The 25,579-nt window shown below is 41.8% G+C and overlaps 1 protein-coding gene across 4 annotated transcripts in view; it reads left to right on the top strand.

Moving 5' to 3' along the window:
* Window positions 1–410: 410 nt before the first annotated feature.
* The window catches only part of CEP43 (centrosomal protein 43), a 30,939-nt gene continuing 5,770 nt past the window's right edge, over window positions 411–25,579 (top strand). Inside the window, exons 1-10 of one of the 4 annotated variants that reach the window (XM_058534004.1) lie at window positions 411–548; window positions 1,356–1,409; window positions 4,186–4,240; window positions 4,712–4,800; window positions 5,242–5,379; window positions 10,016–10,096; window positions 12,421–12,480; window positions 20,081–20,304; window positions 22,591–22,703; window positions 24,094–24,162. In XM_058534004.1, coding sequence (XP_058389987.1) covers window positions 447–548; window positions 1,356–1,409; window positions 4,186–4,240; window positions 4,712–4,800; window positions 5,242–5,379; window positions 10,016–10,096; window positions 12,421–12,480; window positions 20,081–20,304; window positions 22,591–22,703; window positions 24,094–24,162 — 985 coding nt within the window. In that variant the 5' untranslated portion in view covers window positions 411–446. Of the gene's footprint in view, window positions 549–1,355; window positions 1,410–4,185; window positions 4,241–4,711; window positions 4,801–5,241; window positions 5,380–10,015; window positions 10,097–12,420; window positions 12,481–20,077; window positions 20,305–22,590; window positions 22,704–24,093; window positions 24,163–25,579 lie in introns of all 4 variants that reach the window. The other 3 variants (XM_058534003.1, XM_058534006.1, XM_058534005.1) reach the window with 3 other exon arrangements.

The following is a 25,579-nucleotide window of genomic DNA, read 5'->3' as shown; positions in this document are numbered from 1 at the left end:
CGCACACCAGGAACATTTCAAACGCCTCTGCTACCCCAGTCTCCCCTCCCCGCCCTTCCCCGCGCCGCCCCCCTCTTCCACCGTCGCCTGCAATGTTCCCGCCTCCCGAGACCCTGAGGCCCCGCCCCGCCCTTTCTTATTGCCCCGCGCCCCGCCCATCTCTCGTCTCCCCGAGGCCCCGCCCCGCCCTTTCTTATTGCCCCGCGCCCCGCCCATCTCTCGTCTCCCCGAGGCCCCGCCCCTCCACATCGCCCCCCCCCCCCCGCACCCCGCCCATCTCACGGCGCCCCCTAGGCCCCGCCCCCGGCCCCCCCGCCCCCGGCGTGAGGAAGGGCTGCGCGCTGGCACCGGGGGCGTGGCTTCGGCCGCGCCGGCGCGCGCCGTGCGGAGTCTGCGGCGGCGGTTGGCCGTTGGCGCGGCTTGGGCGGTTGTCTTGGAGAAGCAAGATGGCGGCGACGGCGGCCGCGGTGGTGGCAGAGGAGGACACGGAGCTGCGGGACCTGCTGGTGCAGACGCTGGAGAACAGCGGGGTCCTGAACCGCATCAAGGTGGGGCGGGGGCCGGGCCAGGCGTGACGAGGGGAGGCCGGCGGCGTCCGTGCCGCAGGGCCTGTGCGGACGGCGGGCGTCACAAAGGGACGCAGGGAGCGTCGGGCTGGCATCCCGGGCGGGGGGCGGGCCACCTCCAGGCGGACCGCGCGGGGGTCGAGGGTCACTCCCGGGAAGCTCCGGCCGCGCGGCGGCGTGCGGGAGAGGCGCCCCGGCCTGGACTCTTCGTCCGAGGAGGCCAGACCACCGGCTCCCCGGGCCCCCACCCCGCGTCCGGGGCTCCAGTCGCCCGCTGCCCCCCTGAGTCCCCCCTCGTTCGGGGGTCGAGTCGCCCGCTGCCCCCCTGAGTCCCCCCTCGTCCGGGGGTCGAGTCGCCGGCTGTCCCCCGACCCCGCCCTACGTCCGGGGGACCCAGTCGCCCACGCCCCCCCCCCCCCCCCCCCCGCCCAGCTCGCTGTAACCAGCTGGGTTGCCCGTGTCTGGCGAGGTATTTCTCCAGGTGGACTTCTCAGACATTGTCGTGGCTCGTAGGCACGATTAGGAAAGGGAGAGCAGAGCTAAAAGAGTGATGGTGCTGAGAGAAGATGGAGGGGAGCAGTGGTAGACTTGGGGAACGGAGAGCTAGTTGACTCTCTTTTCAGAATGTTTCAGGATGCTTTTTCCACATCTCTCTGCGTTATCGTCTGGCTAGTTTTCCTTTCGTTTGGCTTCAGGTGGTGTGGATGGTGCCTATCTTAGCAAGTATTCGCTTCTTGTCATGAAAATCGTGTTGAGATAATTTTTGTTCCTTTATCCTTCTTTTTTAAGGCGGAACTCCGAGCAGCTGTGTTTTTAGCGCTAGAGGAGCAAGAAAAAGTAGAGGTATGAAATTGACAAATTTTAATGTGACTGTATTCGTTGATGTTTAATTTCTAATTACTTAAAAACCGTTCTAAAATATTGTTTATAGTAGCATATAGCCAGGGATAATTTTGGACTATTAATGATTACATTTTTTACTGTTGAGAGAGAGTCAAAATTATTCTCTTCTTGTGTATGTTTTAGAATTTTGGAATAATTTAAAGAAAGTTAAGGTACCACAGTAACTCTGAGGCTGGTACTAAATCTTAAATGTCATAGATCTCTTTCCATAGGGGAGATCTGAGACACAAGTTCATAGGAGTTACACACAGAAATGATTCTGTTGTCAGTGAGTTTACTTTCTTGCAGGATCCCTCAGAACCTTCAGTATGCTAATGTTCATTGGGGAATATAGTATGCAACTTTTCCCAAAATTATCTGATCACCTAGTTGTTTTAAAATCATGTAATCTTTCTTATTGTCAAAAGTCAAACCACTTCTCTGTACAAGCGTATTTCGTTTTTTCTCTCTACGCTGAGTCCCATCACCATCCTGAGTAAGTGTCTTGGACCTTGTCATCAACAAGAATCACTCCATAATCAAGCTCCTCACCTTGCCCTCTGACAAATCGCTCCCCGCCACAGCTCACTTCTTTAGACCTAGATGCCTGCTCCTCTTTAACTCCATGGAGCTCTTCCAGGCATTAGTCTTCTCTTGGCTGTCTTTTGTTCCTGACTGGTCTGGATGCCATGGGCCATATCTCAAAAACCCTAACTACCTCGCCTTCCAGCCATACTTGGTCTGGGAAAAATCCTAATGGTCATTGAATTTAGCAAAGTAACTCCCTTCCCTGTTCGTGCATGTGCGTGCTAGAGCAAAGTCACCCAACGCTGTGATTGCTGATGTTGCTAATTGGTGGACACCGACCTCAGTGAGGTCCTGAGCAGACCTGGCTTTCTACTCTGTGCTCAGGACCTCCTGTGGCAGCTTCACTGTAGCCCGTACCTCACCCCTTTGCTTCCCTCTCCACAGACGGTCTTGTCTGTTCCTTCAGGGGAAGTAGAAGCACCAGGGCCTAACTTGCTGTGTCCTCTCCCTCAGGCTGTCACTCACCTCAGAAAAAGCTACCCTGCATCTGTTTGTCACTTTTCCTCCTTCCTTCCTGCTTTAGTAGGGGAAGCTCTGTCTTGTCCAAGAAGCATCACTTTCTCTGGGTTTTGCCTTCCAGGTACTGTCAGCCCCTCAGCGACTTGCTGTATCTTTGGCCTCCTTCTTTCTTTTGGCTCTTCTCTTGAGGATGGAAACATGTTTACAGCTCTCTCAAGGAGAAAGCTGTTCCCTTGACTCTTGTTCTGCTTTTAATACCTCTCTATTTTTTTCCCTCATGGCCTAGGTTTGAAAGAATGTGTATGTCTTATACCATTTCTTATGTTCTAGGCACCCTTTAATCCATTAACGTCTTAAATCCAACTCTACTACACCAAAGTAATTTCTCTTGCTGCGGTCAAGAAGAATCTCCTGATTGAGTCTATTTTAGTTCTTACCCATCTTAGTTGCTCTTTGTGGCATTTGACATTCTCAATTCCTCCTTCCTTCTTGAAAATCTCCCTTGACTTTTGGGACCCTTTTCTTTCTGTTTTCTTTTTTCCTTTTGATCAGTCCTTGGATTCTTTAGCGTGATCTTTTTCCTAAACACCTCACTTAAATCATTGGTGCATTTTCCCGTAGTTCAAATTCTGTGTTCTCTCCCTGGATGACCTCAACCACACCAGTAACTAACTTCAGCCCTCTGTCTCTGGTCCATATCTCCGTCTGGAGCTTCAGACCTGTACGGTACACTGCCTCCTAGACTGCTCTTCTTTACAGGGACCATAATTTATCCAAGCAGGAAACCTGAGAGAGCCCCTAGACCTTGCTCTTTTCTCCGCGTGTCCAGTAGGTCGCCTGCTTCTGTGTCTGTCAGTTCTGTATCTGAAATGTACAGCTGCCCACTTTGCCTACACTTAGTTATCTCTTTTCCAGATTACTTTACCGTTTCCTTTTCTCCAGTCTCCCCTTCACTGGTGTCCCTCACCATCTTCCTGAAGTCCTTTCCCCACATTGCTCCCAGCTGGGCTATTTACAGTACACATCTGATCTTGTCCCTCCATTTTCTTTAATATTTCAGTTTACTCAGCACCGTTTTACATGCCCATCGGCAGTGTATGAGACTACCACTATACCTGTAATTCACGTGGTCTGCTTAAAGAAGCTTTGATGTGCTAGAAGTATTTTTCTATATTTATTCAAATAAATGTGTAATGACAAAAATAAGTAAGTTGACCTCTGCACTACATAAAATCACGTCAGATGCCACTGATGAACTGGGAATCGCAAGTGTATATTCAGAGTCGTGTTCATAGACAGTATGCTATAAGTGGTATAAGATGACAGAGGATCAAACTTTATATATTTGAAATAATAAACAGTTTTTATAAGTAAATTTAATGTCATTTCGCATGAGTATTTGAAGATCTAACTTCTAAAGTAGTTTAATAAGCAATTTATAAAACATTTAGAAATTTAAACTAAATATAAATCTTCATATTTGGTTTTGTTTTATTAACTTTGAGGTATTATTAAATAGCATGAAACAATTCCTGTAGTAATCTATAGTTGTAGAATGGATTTAACCATAATTTTCTGAGTGACAGTATTTTACTTACATCTTTGCCCCAAAATTAAACTTTAATTTCCATTTTTTAGTGGTTTTTAGGATAAACATGTGACACTTAAACAATATTTTATTTTTTAACAGAACAAAACTCCTTTAGTCAACGAGAGCCTGAAAAAATTTTTAAATACGAAAGATGGTAAGATGGTCAGCTTGTTCTTGTTTATTGTCTGTCTCTGAATTTTTAAATCTTGACTCCATTTGGTGGAAATCAGGAATTTCAGATTATTTTTTAAAGTCTGATTCTTATAGGCCCTCATTTTAAAATTGTGTTTATTGTACAACTGTTAAGTTGCTATTAAATATTGGTCATGGGAAATTGCTGGTTGAAGCCAATTTTACTATAAAAAGCAGAACACTGTAATCCATTTATGAAATATCACATTGTCTTACCAATAGTTAGTTCCAGACTAATGATCCTAATGAAAAAATGGGGAGGCTGAGATTTTCGTTACTTAATTGTATTATTCAAAGAGAAGAAATTTGTAATTAAACAACTATAGAAACCTCTTTTCTCTCTTTAATTTCGTTTACTTTATTTCACAGTGTTAGTGCAGAGGCTCCAGGGTTCTTAAAGATTTGCTCACCGCCTCTGTTTCGCTCTTTGCAGGCCGGCTGGTGGCCAGTCTTGTTGCTGAGTTCCTTCAGTTCTTTCATCTGGACTTTACCTTGGCTGTTTTTCAGCCTGAAACCAGCACAGTAAGAATAATGATTTTTACATCTACCTTTGAAACTGTCTTTGATATGGATGAGTTCATTATAAGCTGAAAGTTAACAAAATTTGACAGCTTATAGTGTCTTGCATAAAGGTTTTTTTTTGTACTTGATTATCTGTTTTTCTTAAAAGCCATCTGAGCTGTCAGATAGCTGGCCCCACTGTCCCTGCTTCATATAACTTGAAAGGAGTGTTACTGTAGAGTTAATTTGTTTTGATGTTAAACTACGTCTGTTAATGGAGACTTTGAATATAGAGATTTGGTAAAAGAAATATATAATTTTTCAAAATGGATACTTCATTCATTAGAAAAATGGTCTCTGAGTTTAGAGATGTCTTTAAGTTCTGAAAATATTTTTCTTTAATCTCTGAAAATAATTTTGGTGTATTTTTGTGCAGCTGTATCTTACTTCTGTCTTCTCTAGTTTCAGGGTCTTGAAGGTCGAGAGAATTTAGCACGAGATTTAGGTATTATTGAAGCAGAAGGTACTGTGGGTGGACCCTTATTATTAGAAGTGATCAGACGCTGCCAACAGAAAGAAAAAGGGCCAACCAGTGGGGAAGTAAGTACAATCCTATCCTTTGTTACCTTTTTCTATTTTCTGTTTTAATTGGCTACCTAGTGTAGCCGTGCATGTATCACTGAATACATAGTGAATCAAAGTTTAAATAAGAAGAAACTATCCCTTAAAAACAAAAGGAAACGCACTCAGGTTGTCTTAAGTGCACTTCATAATGAAAATTGGGGCTATGGTAGCTCTGGGCTGCTGCTGCTCCTGCTCTGGGGATTGACACTCAGAGGTTGAGTTCAGGAGCCAGGCTGTGTGGAACCAGTCCCAGCTCCTCCACCAGCTAGCCATCCACCCTGGACACACTACCCGCTCCCGCTCCTCTGTAGAATGGAGCTAGGAGAACCACACGCAGGAGTTGGTGCATGTGCAAGGCTGGGAACATTCAACTAATTGGTAGTCGTCATTTTTTTATTTTAACTAAATATAGTTATAGCTGAAGTATAGGCTAGTTAATAATTTTTTGAACTTAAAGGCTTTTTTAAACTAGTCTTAAAACTGTTTAAGCTGTTTATTTTGCTTAGTTTCTAAACATTTTCAAACTTCAGTTTTTTTGATTAACCATTACCTTTCTTAGTCTTATTCTTTCTTTTTAGAAATCGTGCTAATGAAATTAATGGCCTGATTTCTGTTTACAAACATTAGCTTTACATAAAGATGCTGTTGCACAGATATAGACAACATTGTAATTGTTCCAGATAGCTGGTTAAATGTGTGCTTTTAGTCAGAAGTTCATAGGTAAGAATGTGGAAGGTTGTGGGCTGCTGCTTCTCCATTTGGAGAGTGTCAGATTGTACTTTCTATTAGAATCTTTGAAAATCAGCAAAGCTTGACTGAATACCTATTGCGTCTAAGGCATAATAAATAGATTCTTTTAATTAAAAGATAAAATATAGGAAAGTTACTTGTCCTAGGAGAGTTGAGCGCTATTCAAGGTAAGATAAGCTCACATAAGGAAATGGACATTTGAATGGTAGTTTACGATTATAGAGGAAGTATCATATAATATATGATTAGTTCCAAACATTTTATGAGTAGTGACTTTTAGTTAAAAATGGCAGTGGTTGTTTTATGTAGAGATTTTGTTAAACTCAGTCTTAATGTGAGGGTAGCAGGTCAGTTGGGGGAGAGGACTGGGAAAGGTATTGCAAGAAGGATGTGGAAGCCAGGCATGGGGGCGAGAAGCAAAACCCCATCCGGGAGGAGAGCACGTGTTGTCATCTCAGCTCGTGCATTTTAATTTTATCCAGTCATTCATTTGTAATTATTTAACAAGTTTTTGGTGTGTGCTTATTATATGATGGTCCTTGTGCTAGCTACTAGTGAATACAAAACAAACAAATTTAAAGAACCCCAGTCTTGGTTCCTGCTCTGTCCTGGGCCACAGTCTGTAGGTGGTGGTGACATCTCTTGGCTTCTGTGGCCCTGACCTCTGTCTCTCTCTGTGCCTTTCATTTCCCTTCCTCGCTGCTCTTCGGTTTACCTCACGCAGGGGTGGTTGCCCATATTTTTCTTTCTGGTTTGCTCTCCCTTGCATAGCATTCTGGTAAGAGCATGGCCTCTGGAACCAGACAGCTTGGGTTCACATCCCAGCTCTGCCACACCCTGTGTGTGGCCCTCTTGAGTCCTGTCGGTTCCTCCTATGCAGTGGAGATGAGAGAACTGCAACCTGGTGGGCTTGTAGTGAAGACTGAAGGGCTCAGTACGTGTAAAGCTCTGAGGACAGCGCTTGCCATGTAGTGATTGTATCAAGAGTGCCATGACTGTTATTACTGCTGCTTATCTTGTTACTATTACTGTGTGATGACTCCCTAAGTCCAGCTCAGTCATTTCCCCTAGCTTGAGACCAGAATTTCCAGCTCTTCACAAAACATTCCCACCTGGTTAACCCACTAATACATTTGAATCCTGTGTCAAAAACTGACTTTATTCTCTTTACTTCTTACAAAGTAGAAGTCACACCAGGCCAAAAAAAATCTGCTCTCCCCCCAAAAAACCACTTAGTTTTAGTGTTTCTGCACTTCTCAGTTTATGTTGATTGTGTTCCTTTGACTTCTTGGTTTCAGCCCGAGGAATTGCCTCTCCTCTTGTGCCCTGGGTTCAGTCAGTCTGTCAGTAAACTCGCTCCGCTCCTATACCGGGCAGCTCTGGCAGCAGGTCAGGGGAGAAGGGTGGGTTCCTGGAAAGCTCTCTTCTCTGCTGGACAGGAAGTCTGCCTCACGGTTAGAGATCCAGTAAAAACTTTCCTGTCTAATTGGTTTGACTTGAAAACCAAAGCTGAGTAAATGTATTCTTCAGGACGCCTTTCTGATGGATGGGTCCAGAGCCTCCCTAGTCAGTTTATGTCGTTTCATAGCTGGGATTCGGTCAAATAGACTCAGAATAGGATTTCTGCAGCTTCAAAAGGTAATTGTTTTACTCTCAGAATGCAAAACCATTAAGTTGGACATTTCATCTCCACTTTTTGCTAGCTTTCCCCTCTTGATGTCTGGGTATCTCACTTGAACAGTTCGTATATGTGTGTATACACATATAAATATTAGACAAATTAATATTTAAAATAGGGAGCTCACAGGTGTCCATTTCAGCCCTTCCATCATTTACTGGTGTTCATCACTTTGGGAAGAAACATGATTTATAATGAAAAATTATAGATGTTATTGACCTTTGTTTTGACTTTTGGTGCTGGAGAAGAAAACTAGGTGTGGATTAGCCCATTGAGCTCAGTTAGTGATGCTTTTACCAAAAGTGCATTTTAAAACATCCTTCAGAGTCAAGTCGCTGTGCCCCACATCCTGTGACGTGACTTTGGTTGATTTTGGTGGATGCTCCCCAGCCGTAGATAATTAAAAGCACTTTGTTTTCAAAGCTCCTCAGTGAGCCATTTTCATTCCCATGAGCATCTTACAGTTGGTCCCCATCCCTGTTCAGCAGCATCATTTCTTCCTAGATCTTCTCATCTTTTCAGTGTCTACTATTCACTGTTGCTGAATTAATTTTAAAATTCAGCTCTTTATTCCTTTCCTCTTTAAAAATTGCATTGACTATATATAATGGCAGTTAATCTCCAGCTTCCTCAACTTTAAGATCCTGCATGATGTGGCACCAACCTGTCTTTCTAGCCTTATGCCTTTTTTTGAAATGTGAAACGTTGTACTTAAGCCACACTGAGCTTATCCTTGAAAGTGACTTGGTTTCTTGCCTTCTCCTACTTCTCTACCTGAAATGGTACATCGCTTCCCTGCCCAGCTGTGGAATTTTATCATTCCCATCCTCTCTTCGACTCTGACTTTGGGAGATGTTTCCCTTTGTTCTTCCTCTCGGCCTGCTGGCAACTGTTGTAACTGAACGCCTCATCTGCATGGCTGTAATAGTTAGTGCACTGCCTTCACCCTGTTCCTGCACCGTACCACTGGGGACAGGGCTTTGTCTGGTCTTTGTGTCCCTTGCAGGGCCCAACAGGGATTCTTAACAGATACGTGTGCAAGGTCAGTGGGAGACTTTTGAAGGCTTTTGTGCAGGAGGAGTGCTCATTTGGAAGACAGATTTGTGAAGGTAGATTGGTGAAATTGAAGGAAATTAAAAGACTAGAAGAAGTGAAACCCATTAGAAGGCAAATGTAGCCAAGAGTGGCAGCAGTAGGAACAGACAGATGGGCAAAGAGGGTGCCTTTTCCAGGCAGGACTGAGGAGATGTGGTAAATTCATATTTGGGCAGAGGGACAGGGCTTAGAGGTCAATATGGGAAAAAGAAAAGCTTTCAAAGGTGACATTTAGGTTTTTAGCCCAGAGAAGATGATGCCATTGCCAGAAATAATGGGACTTGAGGGAGAGCAGAAGGTATGAAGAGCAGCACATTTTCATATTCAAAAAGTTGTAGTTGTTGAAAGGATTTTTGTAGCAAAATAGCCAGTATTTAATATGTGCAGTGTATAGAGCTTGTGATGATAGAGTGGATGATTTTTAGGAGATGATTTTCATTCAAGAAACCTGAAAAAAAAATTCCTCCTTTGCGTTTAGCATAGTGCTGAGAACCCAACAGTGTCTGCTCTGAAATTTGTGTTTCTGTGGTGACAGGGTGCGGTGAGGCAGCTGGACAAGAATAAGTGCTTAAGAAGTGACAGGAACCATGGGAGTGAGAAGGAGGGAGGCCAGTTCGGCCGTTTGAAGAGGGCACATGTTTTATGAGAGTGTTGCCATTGGATATTTTTTCTTGAGACAAAATGAAGTAAGGAAGCAAATCCAGGGAGGGGAGAAAGAGTAGATCTCTGTGGCTCACAGGACAGTATTTGTGTCAGGTTGGGACAGGGAAGTGAGGAGGTTGATGTCTGTCTTTTGAAAAAGAAAGTTGGAGGCACTTTGAAATGCTGAGGGTAGCCTGTTCAAGGTGATTGAGTGAAATACTTAGCAGGTAATTAGAATCTGTGTTTTGCTTTGTTTTTTTGGTAAAATTAGGGGAAAATCTAATAAGGATATTTACATTAATAGGAAGAAGTAAAAATACCAACATTGTGTAGTAATTTTAAATGCTAAAATTATATTGAAGTATAATTAGTATATTCATGTTTTATAGTTAAATATGTTTTAATATAGTTAAATATGTTTTAATTTTAAATTGTGAAATATTTTAGGGTGCACTAGATCTGTCTGACGTACATTCTCCACCAAAGTCACCGGAAGGAAAGACAAGTGCACACACAGCTCCCAGTAAGGTGAGTCAGCACGGGGCACTGGGGAGCCGAGACTAGGACTCCAGGGGGGTTTCCTCTCTCTAGTCTTGTTACAAGTTGTGCTGTGCTTTTGTAACACGATACTCTTTAGTTTCTTGAAAGTGCTTTTTTCCCTTTGATGAAGTATGTATTTTTTTTAAAATTAGTTCTTTTGCTTTGTTGGAAGTGTTTTGAATTTTGTATTGTAGAAAGGAATATGCTGTTAAATAACAGAATTGTAGGATATTTGGACTCATTTGGTACTTTGAACACTTTTTCCTTCAATTAACAAGGAGGTTTACTTAGTTTTTGTTTATAAATTCCTAATTTGAGAATATTAGGTTCTAGAATAAAAAATTGTTGTGTTCAATATTGTAGACGGGTGGCTAGATTTGGAATTGTAAATCATGATGGTTTTTTATATTAATAAGCTGTTTTTTGAGGATTTATAAGAAAATATATGTGCTCTAGTTACGTGTGTGTGTGTGTGTGTGTGTGTGTGTGTGTAGTTAAAGTTAAGGCCTTCTGATTTCAGGGATTTGGCATTTGGCATAATGGAGAAAAAATTTGAGTGGAACACTTTAAGTTGAAGTCAAGGATATATATACTAACAGGAACAGGTGGAAAGATGCTTGTCAGGAAATATGCTGTCTCCTGCGACTGGCTGGAGGCCAGCCTGCAGTGATAGCACCAGCTGTCTCCCCAGAGCCTGGTTTGGGCCGATTGTGTTGTGTGACTGTTCCTCTGATGGCCGTTCGACAGGAGTCAAGGGACGCCCTGGAGTACCTTCCAAAAGTGATTTCTGGTGCTGAGTTGACTTGTAGATTAGATACAAGTTGTATCTTTTTACATTTGGTGAACTTCTAGAGGGTAGAAATTAGGCTGCTTTCTTCTTCACATGCCTGGGCGCAGACACCGGTGAATGCTTCCTGTTGTTATTTGTCACTGGTTCTTTGATGTTGTTCTCCTTTTTATTTTTTAAATTTAGAAATCAAAGGAATTTTATGCTTTATTTCTAACCAGGAAAAGAGACCATCATAGCATTGATAGTTGTTCCTTTTCCCTGAGATCTAGTTAGCCTTTTCTGTAGGGAAGGTTTCTCCTCGATGTTCATGGGAGGCTGTAACCACGATAACAGAGAACGAGATCGGGAGTAAATTTAAAAAGGCAATTAAATTTAAATTAATTGCCAGATAAAAGAACCTTTGTAAAAAAGCTTTGCTTTCTGTGAAAATATCTGGCTTTAGAGGGATTAAAATAATGCATATTCCAAAATACTTAGCAGTACCTATAGCATTGAGCTATTTAGAAATTCTCTTTTTAGCAAATTATTATTTTTTAAAGCAAATTAGCAATACTAACCTTCTGCATATGGTGTGTCTTCAAGATAAAATATCGTCTGGTTTCCGTATTCTCTCTACGTAAATTGTTTTTTAGATCTAAGAGTTATGATGAGAATCTTAAGTTGTGAGTTGGTTAGGAAATGTTGCTCTAAATACAGAGACGTGATGGTAATTTTTAAGATTAATTTGGAAAGCAGTAATCTGTTCCTAGGTGGTATCACAGTGCTACCACCTTCTGATGGTTTTCGTCAACATAGCCTCGGTTCCCAGCATCCTAGGCCTGTGGTAGCAGTGGGCACTTCCAGAACACCATAGCTTATCTCTGGTGGAGCTGGGGCAGGATCTGTTTTAAGATAAGGCTTTCTTTTGTCAATTAAAACACAATTCCCCCATAGTCCTAAAGGATCTGGATTTGAGATTCTGGTACTTGCCCCACTCTTTTCTCGCCAGCTTTTTTCTGTCTCTCAGTGGTCTTTGAATAATTTGGGGCTTTAAGAAGGGCCTATGCCTTAGGGCACCTCATCAGTCTTGAGAACACTAGGGACTCTGGGAAGTTGTGGCCAAGTATAGAGTCCAGCCTGACCTTTAGGAACTTACTTTGTGTGCTCCTGAGGAAGGTAGGGTCACGCCAGGGCAGTTCTGAAAGGAAGCTGCTTAGGAGTTCAAGCCTGACTGTCGTAGAATGCTGCTGAGTGGAGCATGAGATGAGTGATTCTCCACACAGCAGAAGTGGAACAGGGAAGGCTGTAGTATCTACATCTGACTGCGTAACTGTTGTACGGAGGACTTAAACGTGGTTGAACCACTTTAGGAAGAGAGTTAAGAAAAGACATAAAAAAGTGAGTTTCAAAGAAGATCATATTAATTAGATTTTCCATTTTTAAGAAATTTTCTAATAGGAATCTTTATTAGTTTGGTTATGAATTAGTTTATTTTTACAGATTTATATTTTGTGGTAAAATGTCATTTTATTCTCATGCTCAGATACCAAGGTATAGAGGACAAGGTAAGAAGAAGACAAGCGGGCAGAAGTCTGGTGCCAAGGTAACATGTTTACAAGGGCAGAGGAAGAAAGCAGCCTATGCTAGAGCAGACCCCCCGCTCTGTGTGGGCCTCCTTGTGGGCACTGCGTTCCTATTGGCCTAGGCTTAAGTTTTCTTTTGAAATGTCCCTTCCTTTTATCTATAATCAGAACATGATAAAGTCATGGTGGCATAAATCAAAAAGTAATTGGACTTGCAATTTTTACCCAGGTGAAAATCATACTGTTGTATTTTAAAACTGTACTGTCAGTTTTACTTTGAGAATTCCTTATTATGTTTGTTGGCAACAAACAAAATTGAAAATATTTATTTTCCTTTTGAATGGATGGTCATATACATATTCTTAACATTATGGTTTTTATCTGAGGTAAATAAAACATCAAACTACATTTTGGATAAGTTCCAATCCATAAATTAAAGGCTAAACTCAGCCTTTCCTTCAAGATATTTTTGTTTGTGTTGAGCAGCTGATGAGACCATTGCACATTTGTTAACCTTTCCGCCACACCTGGGCTTACGGTTGACTCGCAGTGAAACGCAGGTGTGGAGCACTAATGCTGCAGTGATCAGTGCCTGGGCTGCTTTTGTTTCCTCCCCACAAGATCACAAAAATTGACTAAGCCAGTAGATTAGCTGCATATAAAATTTAAATATTAGAGGTCTTAGAGGCATTATTAATCAGTACAGTTCTTACACTTACTTAGAATAAGATAAAACTACCTTTCAGTTCTGTGAGATTCATTAGTCCTTGTGGAACCTTGGGTTATGTATAGATTTTTTCACTAAGTCAAGGACCTCCAAAATTAAAGGGTTTTAAAAAATCATATTTGCTATGTTATTTGGCTTTAGTTATGGTGGTTTCAATGGTAAATTCCTGTTACTGTATTTGTTCACGCTGTTCTTTATGCATTATTACGAGAGAAGATGTTTCAAATGTTACTCAGCAAGTATGTTTGAACATTCACATAGTGAAAGTCATTGTGTTAAGTGCTGTGGGAAAGAAATTTAACATGGTTCTCAATTCAGTGGTCTACAGTCTGATTAAGAAAGATAATAATATAAAACAGCATTTTTTTTTTTTTTATTGTGAAGAAGATCAGCCCTGAGCTAAGATCCATGCCAGTCCTCCTCTTTTTGCTGAGGCAGACTGGCCCTGGGCTAACATCCGTGCCCATCTTTCTCCACTTTATATGGGACGCCACCACAGCATGGCCTGACAAGTGGTGCGTCAGTGCACGCCTGGGATCCGAACCCACACCACCAGCAGGGGAACACGTGCACTTAACTGCTGTGCCATGGGGCCGGCCCCAAAACAGCATATTTTTTATAGATGCTTTTAGTCATTTTCTTGTACTTTTTTTAGAAATTAAAAGTGTATTTCATAGTGTTAAATTTTTATACTCTTATTGGTGTCATGGGTTTTAAAGAAGTTAAACCATCTTGAAGAAGTTGACTCAGAACCAAAGCACACTAAGAGACACACGTGCACTCTGTGTGATGGAACGCAGCCGCGGTGGCCCTGTGGCGGGCAGGGCCTCCTGTGCTCCCTGGCCTTAAGGGCTGACTGAAGAATCTGTGAGGGCCGTATCCTGGACTTGGAGACTGTAAGTCGGGCCCCTCTTATTTCATTATTGGATTCCTGAGCCCAAGATGTTTCCTCAATCCCCTGGAAACCTTCTTTCCTTCTACTTCCCTGCTCATGTTTCTGAATTGCCTTAAATGAAGTCTGTATCATACCCAGCATTGCCTATTTCCAGCCTGATAGATAAGCCCTTAACTCTTCATCCCTATGTCTCTCTGCTTTGCCTTGTGCATGTGGTAGATTCCCATATTCTTAATATCCTAACATTCTTAACATCTTAATAATCCCAATAGCAAGCTGCATTTGGTCTTTGAGATTGTACACAGCCAGACTCCAGGGGGAGCCATTCACATGGTAGGTGAGTGGCATTTCCCAGCTGGGCAAAGCCGTAAGTGGTAGCCCTGCCTTCCGTGAACCAGGTATGCAGTGCAGGGACCGTGAGCGGAGTGGAACAGCAGGAGAGCTCTGAGCACCCCACAAGGAGCATTGGTGTGTCGTCTTGTTTCTTTTGCATGCAGGAAGGCACAAGTACTCATGGCTCATTTGGAGACCCTTGGTTGTTTTCAGAGAAGCTATATTCATATTAGAAATAAACTTTTAAAAATCACTCATATATATGTATATATACATAGAAAATGCTGATTTGTGCTTACTATTATAAACCTGTCAATATACAAAGCAAAATCTAAGGTTTTTGAACTAATTTAACTTGAGTAAGAAGAAAAGTTACATTTCTTGTTCTTGTTATTGTTGTGAGACAGTAAAGGATGGACAGAAGAGTTGGAATACAAGGTGGATAAATATTAGTTGGGAGGACTTTTTTTTAATGAGTTAAAAATTTTAAATATATTAACACTTCCAAAGTATCATCTGTAATAATGTGTTTCATTTTGTTGTACCAAACATGGTGTTATTTGTCTGAAAAAAATAAGTATATATTAAAAATTAGAACAGACTTTTGGTAGACTCTGCTGACTTAGCTTTTTACCATTCAGCTGAAAAAACTGAATAAGATTAGATATTTTTTGTTGTTGATATTTAGAATAAGCTGCTTTTTATCATCACATTAAATGTAATATGAAAGGTCATCCTTTGTTTTTGTCATCAGGTTTCAGGTGTCTTACAACTAATGTGTACTGAGGAATTTTTTGCTTCGAGTTATTAACATTTCTTAATTCGTTGTTTCTTGTTTTAAAAATTCTGGGATAAGCCCACCTTTGTGTTGATTTAGGGCAGTGATGGGGATCACATTATATGTGTTTATGGAGGGTGTTTCTGCATCTTTTGCAGTCACCTCAGTTTTCTAGACAAGCCAATCATCATGATTCCCTTACACACAAACGCACCAACACCCACCCCATCCTGAATGAACGAGTACTCATGGGTGAGCCACGTTCCCAGCGCTTGGCCCTTAGCAGTTCTGCTGGCCAGCTGCTTCAGATCCGAGACCCGGCATCTTGGTGCTACTTGTCGGCCGAACTCTGAGCTGCTGCCTGGATAGGGTGAGAGACGGGAGCCGCTATGCAGAAGGTTGTTTTCAAATCTGATTTCAAAGCCAGAGATATGGTTCTCTTTTGCATTTATGGGAATTACAGATTGTTTATAGAGCATAGGGAGAAAGTTTCTCTAGAAAAACTTGTGTTTTTAGAAAGGGGGGTTTAAGTGTTTTGTGGCTAGTGCTTTACTTTCTGGATGAGTGAATTGATCTTTTAAATATATGTGTGTGTTAAAACAGTAGTAAAATTACTTCTTTAAATTATTAGTAAGTCATGGATTAAAAACTGCCTTTGGCAGAATGGGGGAGGAGAGCTGGGGGGCTGAGGCATTAAATATTGCATGAATTTTTTTGAATACTTTTGCAAAACTGGTATTTGTCCTTGATGTTTCTCTATTATGAGCAGTGCAGATTAAGCCTCTAGTTTGGAAAAACAAAATTATTTTTTCCATGTTTTAAGATAGTCTAGTGATAATTCAGTTTTTGGCTACTGGAAAGTTAGTTATTTTCACTGTATAACTTCTGTATACTAATTTCTGTTAATCTAGAAATGATTGAAATCTTGAATGTATAAGTGTGCTGGTAGAAAATTAAACATATACTAAAACTTTCTTACAACTTGAATTTACCATAAAGCTTATTGGTCTTGAGATCCATCCAAGGGAATTTAATGACTACTGTAGTGCTGTGTAGTAGGTCTCTCACTTTTATGAAAAGACAGAACTTTATTATAAAGTTTCAGTTATTTATCATAAAAATACCTCTCTTAGTTCCTAGTGCTGCTGTCACAAAGTACCACAAACTTGGTGGCTTAAAACAACAGAAATTTATTGTCTCACTGTTCTGGAGGCTGGCAGTCCGAGATCAAGGTGTCTGCAGGGTTGGTTCTTTCTGAGGCCTGTGAGGGAGAATCTGTTCCAGGCCGCTCTCCAGCTTCTGGTGGTCCTCAGGAATCCTAGGCGTTCCTTGGCTTGTAGACACGTCACTGTGGTCTCTGCTGTCATGTTCACTTGACGTTCTCCCTGTGTGTGTCTATCCTCTCTTGTAAGGACAGCAGGCGTATCGTGCTAGGGACCTCCCTACTCCAGTATGACCTCATCTTACCTAGTCACACCTGTAGTGGCCCCATTTGTAAATAAGGGCACACTGACATACTGGGAATTAGGACTTCAACTTATCTTTTTTGGGGGGACACAGTTTAACCCATAATAACCTCCAAGGCCTCTGAGGTTGTCCGAGGAGTGAGTTCTCAGCGTTGTCATGGGATTTTTTTTTTTGGTCACACTTCTTTGTTTTAAACTATTCTTAACCTTAGCTATTTAGATTCATCCTGAATCTTAACTCCAGTTTATCTCCACCTAGGTGATAGAAACTCAAGTAACTGAAGTTTATGTATAGAAGGTAAAGACCTGTCTTAAGCCATGATAAAGGTTTTTTAAACAAATCCCAGGGTATATATAATGAATGATTTGTTGTTGCTTAAAAGCTTTGGACTCCTCCATGGAAGTTGCTCTTGAAGTTCTGTACTACTTTTGTTTCACCTGCAGAGTATTTTGATAAGTCTTTCTCCTCTTAGTGTGAATTTTTTTTTAATAGTAAAAGTTATTTGGAATTAATTTTAATGAATATTCATTAGTAACCCAGTTGGGTGATGGTCTTTTTGGTAAAAAATGAGCCAAGTTTTAAAGTAATGACATGTTCCTCTGTGGTTTAGAAGTTGATTTTGAGAGCAGTTCCAAAGCAGATTGTTTTTAAGGTTTAATTTTACCCCATAGATAAATAGAACTATAGTTTTAAAACAAACTAATTATTTTTAAAAATATATATTGTGTTGAACATCATAATGTGCTTCTCCATGAAATTTATCTTCCTAAAACATCTTTCTTTCCATACCAGGAGTATTGCTGAAACCAGTCAAAAAATAGTCATGGGTATATATTAATTACTAAGTTGAGATGGTTCATTATGTGGACTTAAATTATGTTGGTAATGTGAATTCATGGGGAAGAAAGGCTTCATTGGAATAATTATTGTTTTTTGTAATGTTGCTTTACACTTAACATTTCAGTTTATTTCTTTTCTTTTTTTTGTGTGTGTGAGGAAGATCAGCCCTGAGCTAACATACATGCCAGTCCTCCTCTTTTTTTGCTGAGGAAAACTGGCCCTGGGCTAATATCTTTGCCCATTTTCTTCCACTTTATGTTGGATGCCGCCACAGCATGGCCTGACAAGCGGTGCATCAGTGCACGCCCGGGATCCGAACCCAGGCCGCCAGCAGCGGAGTGCGTGCACTTAACCGCTACGCCACAGGGCCGGCCCCTCAGTTTATTTCATGTCAGTTATGCTTCTGAGTTTTCTCAGGAGTGTTTTTCTTTTTTTAAAGATTTTATTTATTTATTTTTTCCCCCAAAGCCCCAGCAGATAGTTGTATGTCATAGCTGCACATCCTTCTAGTTGCTGTATGTGGGACGCGGCGTCAGTATGGCCAGAGAAGCGGTGTGTCAGTGCACGCCCGGGATCCGAACCCGGGCCGCCAGCAGCGGAGCGCGTGCACTTAACCGCTAAGCCACCGGGCCGGCCCTCTCAGGAGTGTTTTGAAGGAGAGAATTGATCACTATTTCAGTATTCGTGATTGTACATGTGTCTGCATATCACAAGACTTCAGGGTGTTCATTTCCAAATGCATATACCTTTGAAAAGATGTAAATCAATTTTAAAACATTTATAAATCAGAAATTATAAGGGCGTGAATCTAATTAAGAAATACATAACTATATTTGATAATACTAAGAAAACTTCAAGAAAGTGGTTAGGAAATTTTTAAAATTTTCTGCTTCTTTGAAAATATCCTATGTTGTCTAAAAGCATGCTAACTTTGGATTTGTTTTTCCAGACATCTCTTTTTACAATCATTAATTTATCTGTGTCAATAGCATATGGAATGTATAGTGCTATACAGGGCCCTAAAAATTGTATAGCGTATATCTTGCCTGCTGTCAGCTAATCATGGCCTCTAACTAGTGTAAAAATATAAATGTGTATCTTAATACAAACACAATACATTCTGTCTATACACATATTAAAAGTGAAATCATCCTTAGAGTATCTTATTCTGTAATTTCTAACCCACATTATGACCACCCTGCTTCAGTAGTCATTAACTTCTACCCAGCTGCCCATCCTTTCTTTCTTAACTCCTGGTAATAATTTGACTTGGAAAATACTAAGCTAGTTCACTTCTTGAGGAAATTCATGCCTGGGAAAATCAGTTCCTTCAGATTATGTAGTGAGTAACGGAGGATGGACTGCATTCTCCGTACCGTGTTTCTCATACACCACAGGCACTACTCTCTTTAGTGTGGAAGGTGGAATCTTGGGAAATTGCCATGTTTACCCCACAAACACTGCAATTTCATGTGACTCAACCTAATAGCATAAGTATTAAGAGCTAACTCCAAGAATCAGACTCTGATACCCCTAACTCCCCAGGGACCTTGGCGAATGACTGAAATGTCTCTACATCCCCTTTTCCATATCTGCAGTGAAAACAGAACCTACCCCCACACCATAGGGTTATTTTGAGGATTAAATAGCACATGAAAAGCAGTTGAATGCTTCCTGTAAATGTTAGCTACTTTTATTATTACTCTCATGATTTTTTGGTTTTGTTGTTATCATTTTTATTATTCTTCTTGACATAGACGTGTGTAAGGGCAAAAAGAAATCTGGTCGAGGGTAGAATAAAATTAGGTTGTGAAGGTCAGGGCTAACTGTAAACAAGAAATACAGTATGCTTACAACACCGTCAGATGAGCAGGACGTGAGTAAAGTGCCGGAGAAGTTTGTTCATTGGGTTAAGATACGTAGAAACATAGACAGACGACACGTGTCCCAGGACACTTAAGGGAGGTGTGGGTTAGGGACTTCCTCTGAAAGTGAATTAAGACCATTGCTTCAACTAGCAAATCCTTATGTTAGAAATGTACATGCTAAGGGTGGCATCTTTTACCTTGATGTCTCTTGTATTTGGCACTGGATGGAAAACTGCTATTTTTACTGATGAACACTTTGTTTTAATACTTGGTTCATTTATGTGAAATAATCTTCCTTCTCTTCTTTACTAGTAATGACTTCTTCTATTTACAAGTTGAAAACATATTAAGATAATTTAGAAAGCAATGATATATATGTAAGAGGAGATGGGAAAGTTGTTTATAAATGGGAAAGGTATAGTAAAGATTCTCCCATTTAGGGAGGGAGCAAAGGAATGGTATAAATGTATTTCTTTGACATTTTTCCCCTTCAGAAGTTAGCCATGCTGTGAAGCCTGGGGATGAACTGATAGGTCGTGAGGTTACTCTGCACCTCATGCAGTTGCAAGACTCCACACACACGCGCACACACACACACACACACCTAGATTTGCATACGTTCACATGACTTCTCTTTATTACTTAAAGTATCTTATAAAGTTTCATTTCACCAAGGAGACCTTTTCTGTTTCCTTCTCTCTCTTTCTAGAAGACCAGCAATGATGCTAGTCAGAGTGATACAAGTATCTCCTCGTCAGAACCAAAGAGCAAAAGTAGTCTTCATTTATTGGCCCATGAAACAAAAATTGGATCTTTCTTAAATAACAAGAGTCTAGATGTCAAAGACAAAGCTGGTCTTTGTCCAGATGAAGATGATATGGAAGGAGATTCTTTCTTTGATGATCCCATTCCTAAACCAGAAAAAACTTACGGTTGGTGAGTAAACTGTGTTGTTGGATTATCAGATTAGAGCTTTAAAAATATAATTTCTAAATGTTTTATATTTAAAAAATAACGAGCTACCGGTGGTTCTATAATTATTGAATTCATAATTTCGATTTTGTGTCATTAAAGCTTTTTATGTTTATAAAACAATTCCAGGTTTTAAAAAACCTATATAGTAACGATTTCAGTGGGTAAGTGTGCCTACCAGGTGCCAGGTACTGTTTCAGGTACAGGGGACAGCGCTGATACAGCTGGCACAAATCCTTGCCTCAGGAAGCTTATGCTCTTGTGGACGGAGGCAACAAACAGTAAGTAAGAATCACAACATGGCTGTGTTGGTGACGCAGGCAGTGTAACGGAGAACAGAACAGAGAAGGGAGGGAGTGTGAGTGTGTGGAGGGCATCAGAGAAGGCTTCTCTTTGAGGCTGCCATTTGAGCAAAGAGGTAAAGGAGGGGGGAGAGTGAGTCAGGCAGATATCTGGGCTTCTGGAGTTCTGGGGAGAGGAAGCAGCAGATGCAAAGTTGTGTAGCAGGCCAGAGAATGGCAAGGTAGAGTTGGAGGAGGTGGACTCAGATGATGGGGCTGGACCGACCGTAGGAGCGGTTTGGCTTGACTCTGAGGAAGACTGGAAGCCCTGAGGAGCTGAGCAGCAGAGTGACTAGATCCGACGTGCATTATGCAGGATCACTTGGCTACTGGGTCTCTAGGTGTGGATGCAGGGTTTCCAGGTGGGAAGCTGTTAGGATTATCCAGGTGAGGGATGATGGTGGAAGTAGTGAGAAATAGGTGGTTTCGGATGTATTTTGAGGTTAGCTCCAAAAGGATTTGCTGTGAAGTGTTAGAGAAAAAAAGTAATATTAAGGGGAACTCCCAAGTTTTCAGGCTGAATAACTGGAAGGTTGAAGACACCATTTGTTGAGATGAAGAGTGGAAAGAGCAGATTGGATTGCACAGGTTGGGGATGCGACAGTCTGGAACTCACTTTCAACGTGTTAAGTTAGAGAAGGTTGTTAGTGGAGAGGTAAAGTCGGCTATCAGATATGAGTCTGGGGATTAAGGAAGATGTCTGGGCTGGAGATACAAATTAGGGAGTCATCAGTTTTAGAGAATGTTGAAAGCTGGGAAACTGGAGGAGGTTACCAAGGAAGTGGGCACTGTGGCACCTCAAGGTCAGCGAGATGAGGAGGAAGTGGGGAAGGGGACCAAGACAACCTGGAGAGGGAGGTGTCCTTGAAGGAGGAGGCCGGAGCAAGTAGCCGAATTAAGTTCTGCTGAGAATCAGCCATTGCATTTAGCAACATGGAGGCCAGTGATGACCGTGACGAGCAGTTCAGTTGGAATGGGGCAGGGGGTGTTAAAGGATTAGAGCGGGTTCAAGAAGGAGTGAGAGGAGAGGATTGTAGATGACGAATAATTTTCTGATAAGTTTTATTTTAAAGGGGTGCAGAGGAGTGGGTGGTGGCTGGAGGCAGGGACATGGGGCGGAGAAACACTGAAGTAGGAAAAATAACAGCATGTATGTATGTTGAGAACAGTCCAGTTTTACAGAGGAAAACTCAAAGATGTACAGGAGTGAGAGACAGTTCCTGGAGTGTGGCACTTCAGTGCCCAGCGCGGGAATCCAGTGTCTGCTGGAAGGATGGAGAGTGTGTGGGCGCAGTTAGGGTGGGGTGGATGTGATGGTAGGAGCCTGTGGAAGTTCTCGTCTGAGTTCACAGTTGAGGATGGAGGAGGGGGGTTGGAGATGTGAGGACTGAAGGAGGTATGAAATCAATGTGTGGGAAAGTGAGGAGAGCAGGCCGTCAAGAGGATGTAGGGTGCTGGGCACCGTTAGACATCCGCTTGAGGTTGGTGATGGTGACTGGGAGGGGAGATCAGCTGGGAGGCTGTTCAGGGCTCTTCTCAACAATGTCGTGTCTGAGGTGTAGTGGCCTGGGCTAGTCGACTACTGTGCTGTCCCTTCCCTTTGTTTCTGGGCGATGGAAGGGGCTTCTGATAGAATCACAGACAGTGAAGATGATGAAGAGCAATTTAATTTGTAAGGTATCAAACAGAATTCTAGAGAGAGGTGAGCTGATTTCTCATTGACAACTTACCGCATGACTTGTGATTGATCCTTAGTCTGCACTGCCTTGTAGGTATGCTTTATGATTTTGAATCTATGAAATGTATATCTATTTGCCAACCACTGTGCGCCTATAAGATATATTTAAGTTGCTTATGTTGTAGTGGCAGAATATGAGTACTATTTAACTGTACACTTGTTTCTTGTTAGGAGAAGTGAACCTAGTAAGCAAGTAGGAAGCCTTGCATCGCTCTCTGACGCCCCCCCCTTAAAGAGTGGACTCAGCTCCCTTACTGGAGCCCCCTCATTGAAAGACTCTGAAAGTGAGTGCCCGAAGGGCCCTAGATTTGCTGACTGAAGATGTGGACTTTGAATACTGATGATATTTTTTTCTCTAATTAATTAAGTAGTATATGATCATTGTTTATTTTTTCATAAACGTGTATGTAAAATCACAAAAATAGATCATAATTTTACCACTCAGATATTTCCTATTAATATTTCTTTTTAATATGGTCATATATCATTTTGTATATTGCTTTTCCTATGCCATCAAAATACTTTTAGGAAATTGACTTTTTTGCTGCCTTATATAATAAATAGATAGTATAATTTTAAACGATCTCCCTTTTGTTGGATATTTAGACTGACTTGAGTAGGATTTAAATTCAATTAATTTTTAAAAATTTGTTTTCATAGACCTGTGATAGCACAGTAGTCATCATAGGAATGTTAGAATGTTATTCTGCCTGCAGGAATTCAGCTCTGAGACATATGTTTATACATAGCAGAGAGAGGGATTATTAGCTAGACCTGGAAGAGCCCTCCTACTGCACGACTGACCTTCCTGCCCCTCCCCGCACAGGTGGTACAAGACCAGGGATTTAGAAAGCATGGCCTAAATGTGTAGATAGGTAGATGAACTTCATGTGCTGTTATCATAGTAAATACAGGATTTAATTGGCAGAGTGTTTAGAGCATAAATGTGCCTCTTTTGAGAAAGTTTTCTAAAAAGTAGATCTTTGTTAGGCAATTGCAGTGTGAGTTTTGCAGGATTTTGCAGTACTTACTAACCTTTTTGTATTACATGGTAGGATTTCCCAGGACATGTAAAGGAGATGGTCTGTGGCTTCTCAGCCTCTAGTAAACTAGCCATGTATCCGTTAATACGGCCCACGTCAGTTTCCCTCTTTTTATTCTTTCCTCTGGTTATTGTCACTCTCAGTAAAGGAGTCCAGAATGTCACCGTCATGTCACTCTTAACAATGACTAGCGAGTGAAGATTTAGAGAGGACATGGAAAACTAAGGACTGAAGAAATAAAACCAGTGAGGAGACCAGTTTGATCAATGTAATAGCAATTGAATAGAAACAAAATTTTAGAAGTTCAAAGGAAAAATAAAATTGATGAGAATATTTAGCTGTAGTCCATAAGTGCATACCCAGTAGGGCTTCTTATAGAAGGTGATATCTGATAGTTGGGCAAAAAATTACTCTAACGGTAATGTTCCAATAAAGAATAGTATTATGTTTGGCTAAAAAGGAATGTAGTGCATAATGTAAGCAACCGTTAGTCACAGTTTGTAGTTTTTTCTTGGTTTTTGGTAATTATGTTTCTGTCATAAAGAAATTATACTAAAAAAAAATTGACATGATTTAGAGACTGTTGTAGTCTAAAAGTCAATTTAATGCCAATATTTTTTCCTGTTCACAGGTAAAAAGGGAAACACAGTTTTGAAAGATCTGAAATTGGTCAGTGATAAAATTGGATCACTTGGATTAGGTAACTAGATTTCCAATTTTAGTGTTGATTGCTCTAAGGTGGTTATGTTTTTAGAGTAAAATCGTAAATGGAGTGACTCGATCAGCCTACAGTGAGCACCTCATGAGTAGATGTTTGGATGGTTTGTACGTGTCCAGGGCTACTCCACATGCCAGGAATGGAGACAGCAGCAACACGACGGACTCTGTCCCTGGGGGTTTTAAGTCCCGTAGGGAAGGTAGGCATTAGACGGGTACCTACCGATCCTTGGAGTGTTAGAAGAGTCAGGACACACTGGTATGAGAATGGGTAGTAGGTTGACTTAACCTAGCCTCACCATTCGGGAAGGCCTCTCCTAGGAAGTGACTTCACTGCTGAGACCTGACAGGTAAGGGAGAAGAGAAGAGATTTCAGTTCAGACTGAGAGGACAGCTCGTGCAAAGGCAGAGTCACTTCTCTGGGTGCTGGGGGCACATGGTCCAGGCCCCAGGGAATCGGTCTAAGGGGGAGACAGACTTGTAACAAGAAAAACTGGGCTGTTGTGTTTAATTCTCGTATATGGAGCAGCAGTTTGTTACCTCGAGTGAGTAATTCGTTTCTACCAAAGGAAGAGCCTCAGTGTGAACATTACAGAGCCCTGGGCGATTCGTGGAGAACATGGTTCTCATCCAGTTTTCTATTCTGTGCAAAACTGCAGACAGGTGTGATAGGTGTGCTTTAGGCACACCTGACGTAGCAGCCAACCGGAAGGAGATGGTTCAGCCCAGGTTCTCTGTGGGACGGAAAGTCTGTGCGTGACCCGATGCTTGGTTCTCCCTGGTCTTAGAGCACTACATGAGGGGGCACTGGAGCCCAGCCTCACAGGCAGGCTGGGAGAAGGAACGTGTGGCCCCTTTGTGCTGTTTGCTCCTACAACTGCGAGCATCTGAGTGGGATGGCTCAGAGAAATGCCCCTCCCTCTTCTGGACAAACAGTCTAGAGAGTGGAAAGAACTGGGGTTTGGAAGTGGATAGATTTAAGTAAAATCACAAATGTGGCCCTAATTGGTGAGTAAGGTAGGTAGGTAAACAGCTATTTCCTCATCTGTTAGGTGGAACTAATAATGTCTACCTCGTTTTGAAGAGTAAACAAATAAAATTACAGTGCCTGGCATAGTAGGTGCCTCATACATGTTAGTTCCCTTTTTACGTTACTGTGTTCCCCCATTTGCAGCAGAATAGATGTTCCTTGAGCTGCCGGATTCTGTTCAACGGGACCTGGACTCGCGCTCACTGCTGAGGTGGTGGTGCTGGCTGGCCAGCTGGGTGGGCCTGCTCCCTCCTTCCGTTTGTCTTCCCCCATTGGGTGTGATTGGGTCTTCAGTTAGGACGTTCTTGTCCACAGCCTGATGGAAAGTCTGCGCCCAGGTTTTCGCTGCAGGCGCTGCCTCTATGGACAG

This window comes from Diceros bicornis, chromosome 39 (genome assembly GCF_020826845.1).
Source record: "Diceros bicornis minor isolate mBicDic1 chromosome 39, mDicBic1.mat.cur, whole genome shotgun sequence".
Classification (NCBI taxonomy): Eukaryota; Metazoa; Chordata; class Mammalia; order Perissodactyla; family Rhinocerotidae; genus Diceros; species Diceros bicornis.
Note: the sequence above shows the minus strand (reverse complement) of the source record. Positions and strands in the feature narration are given on the sequence as shown.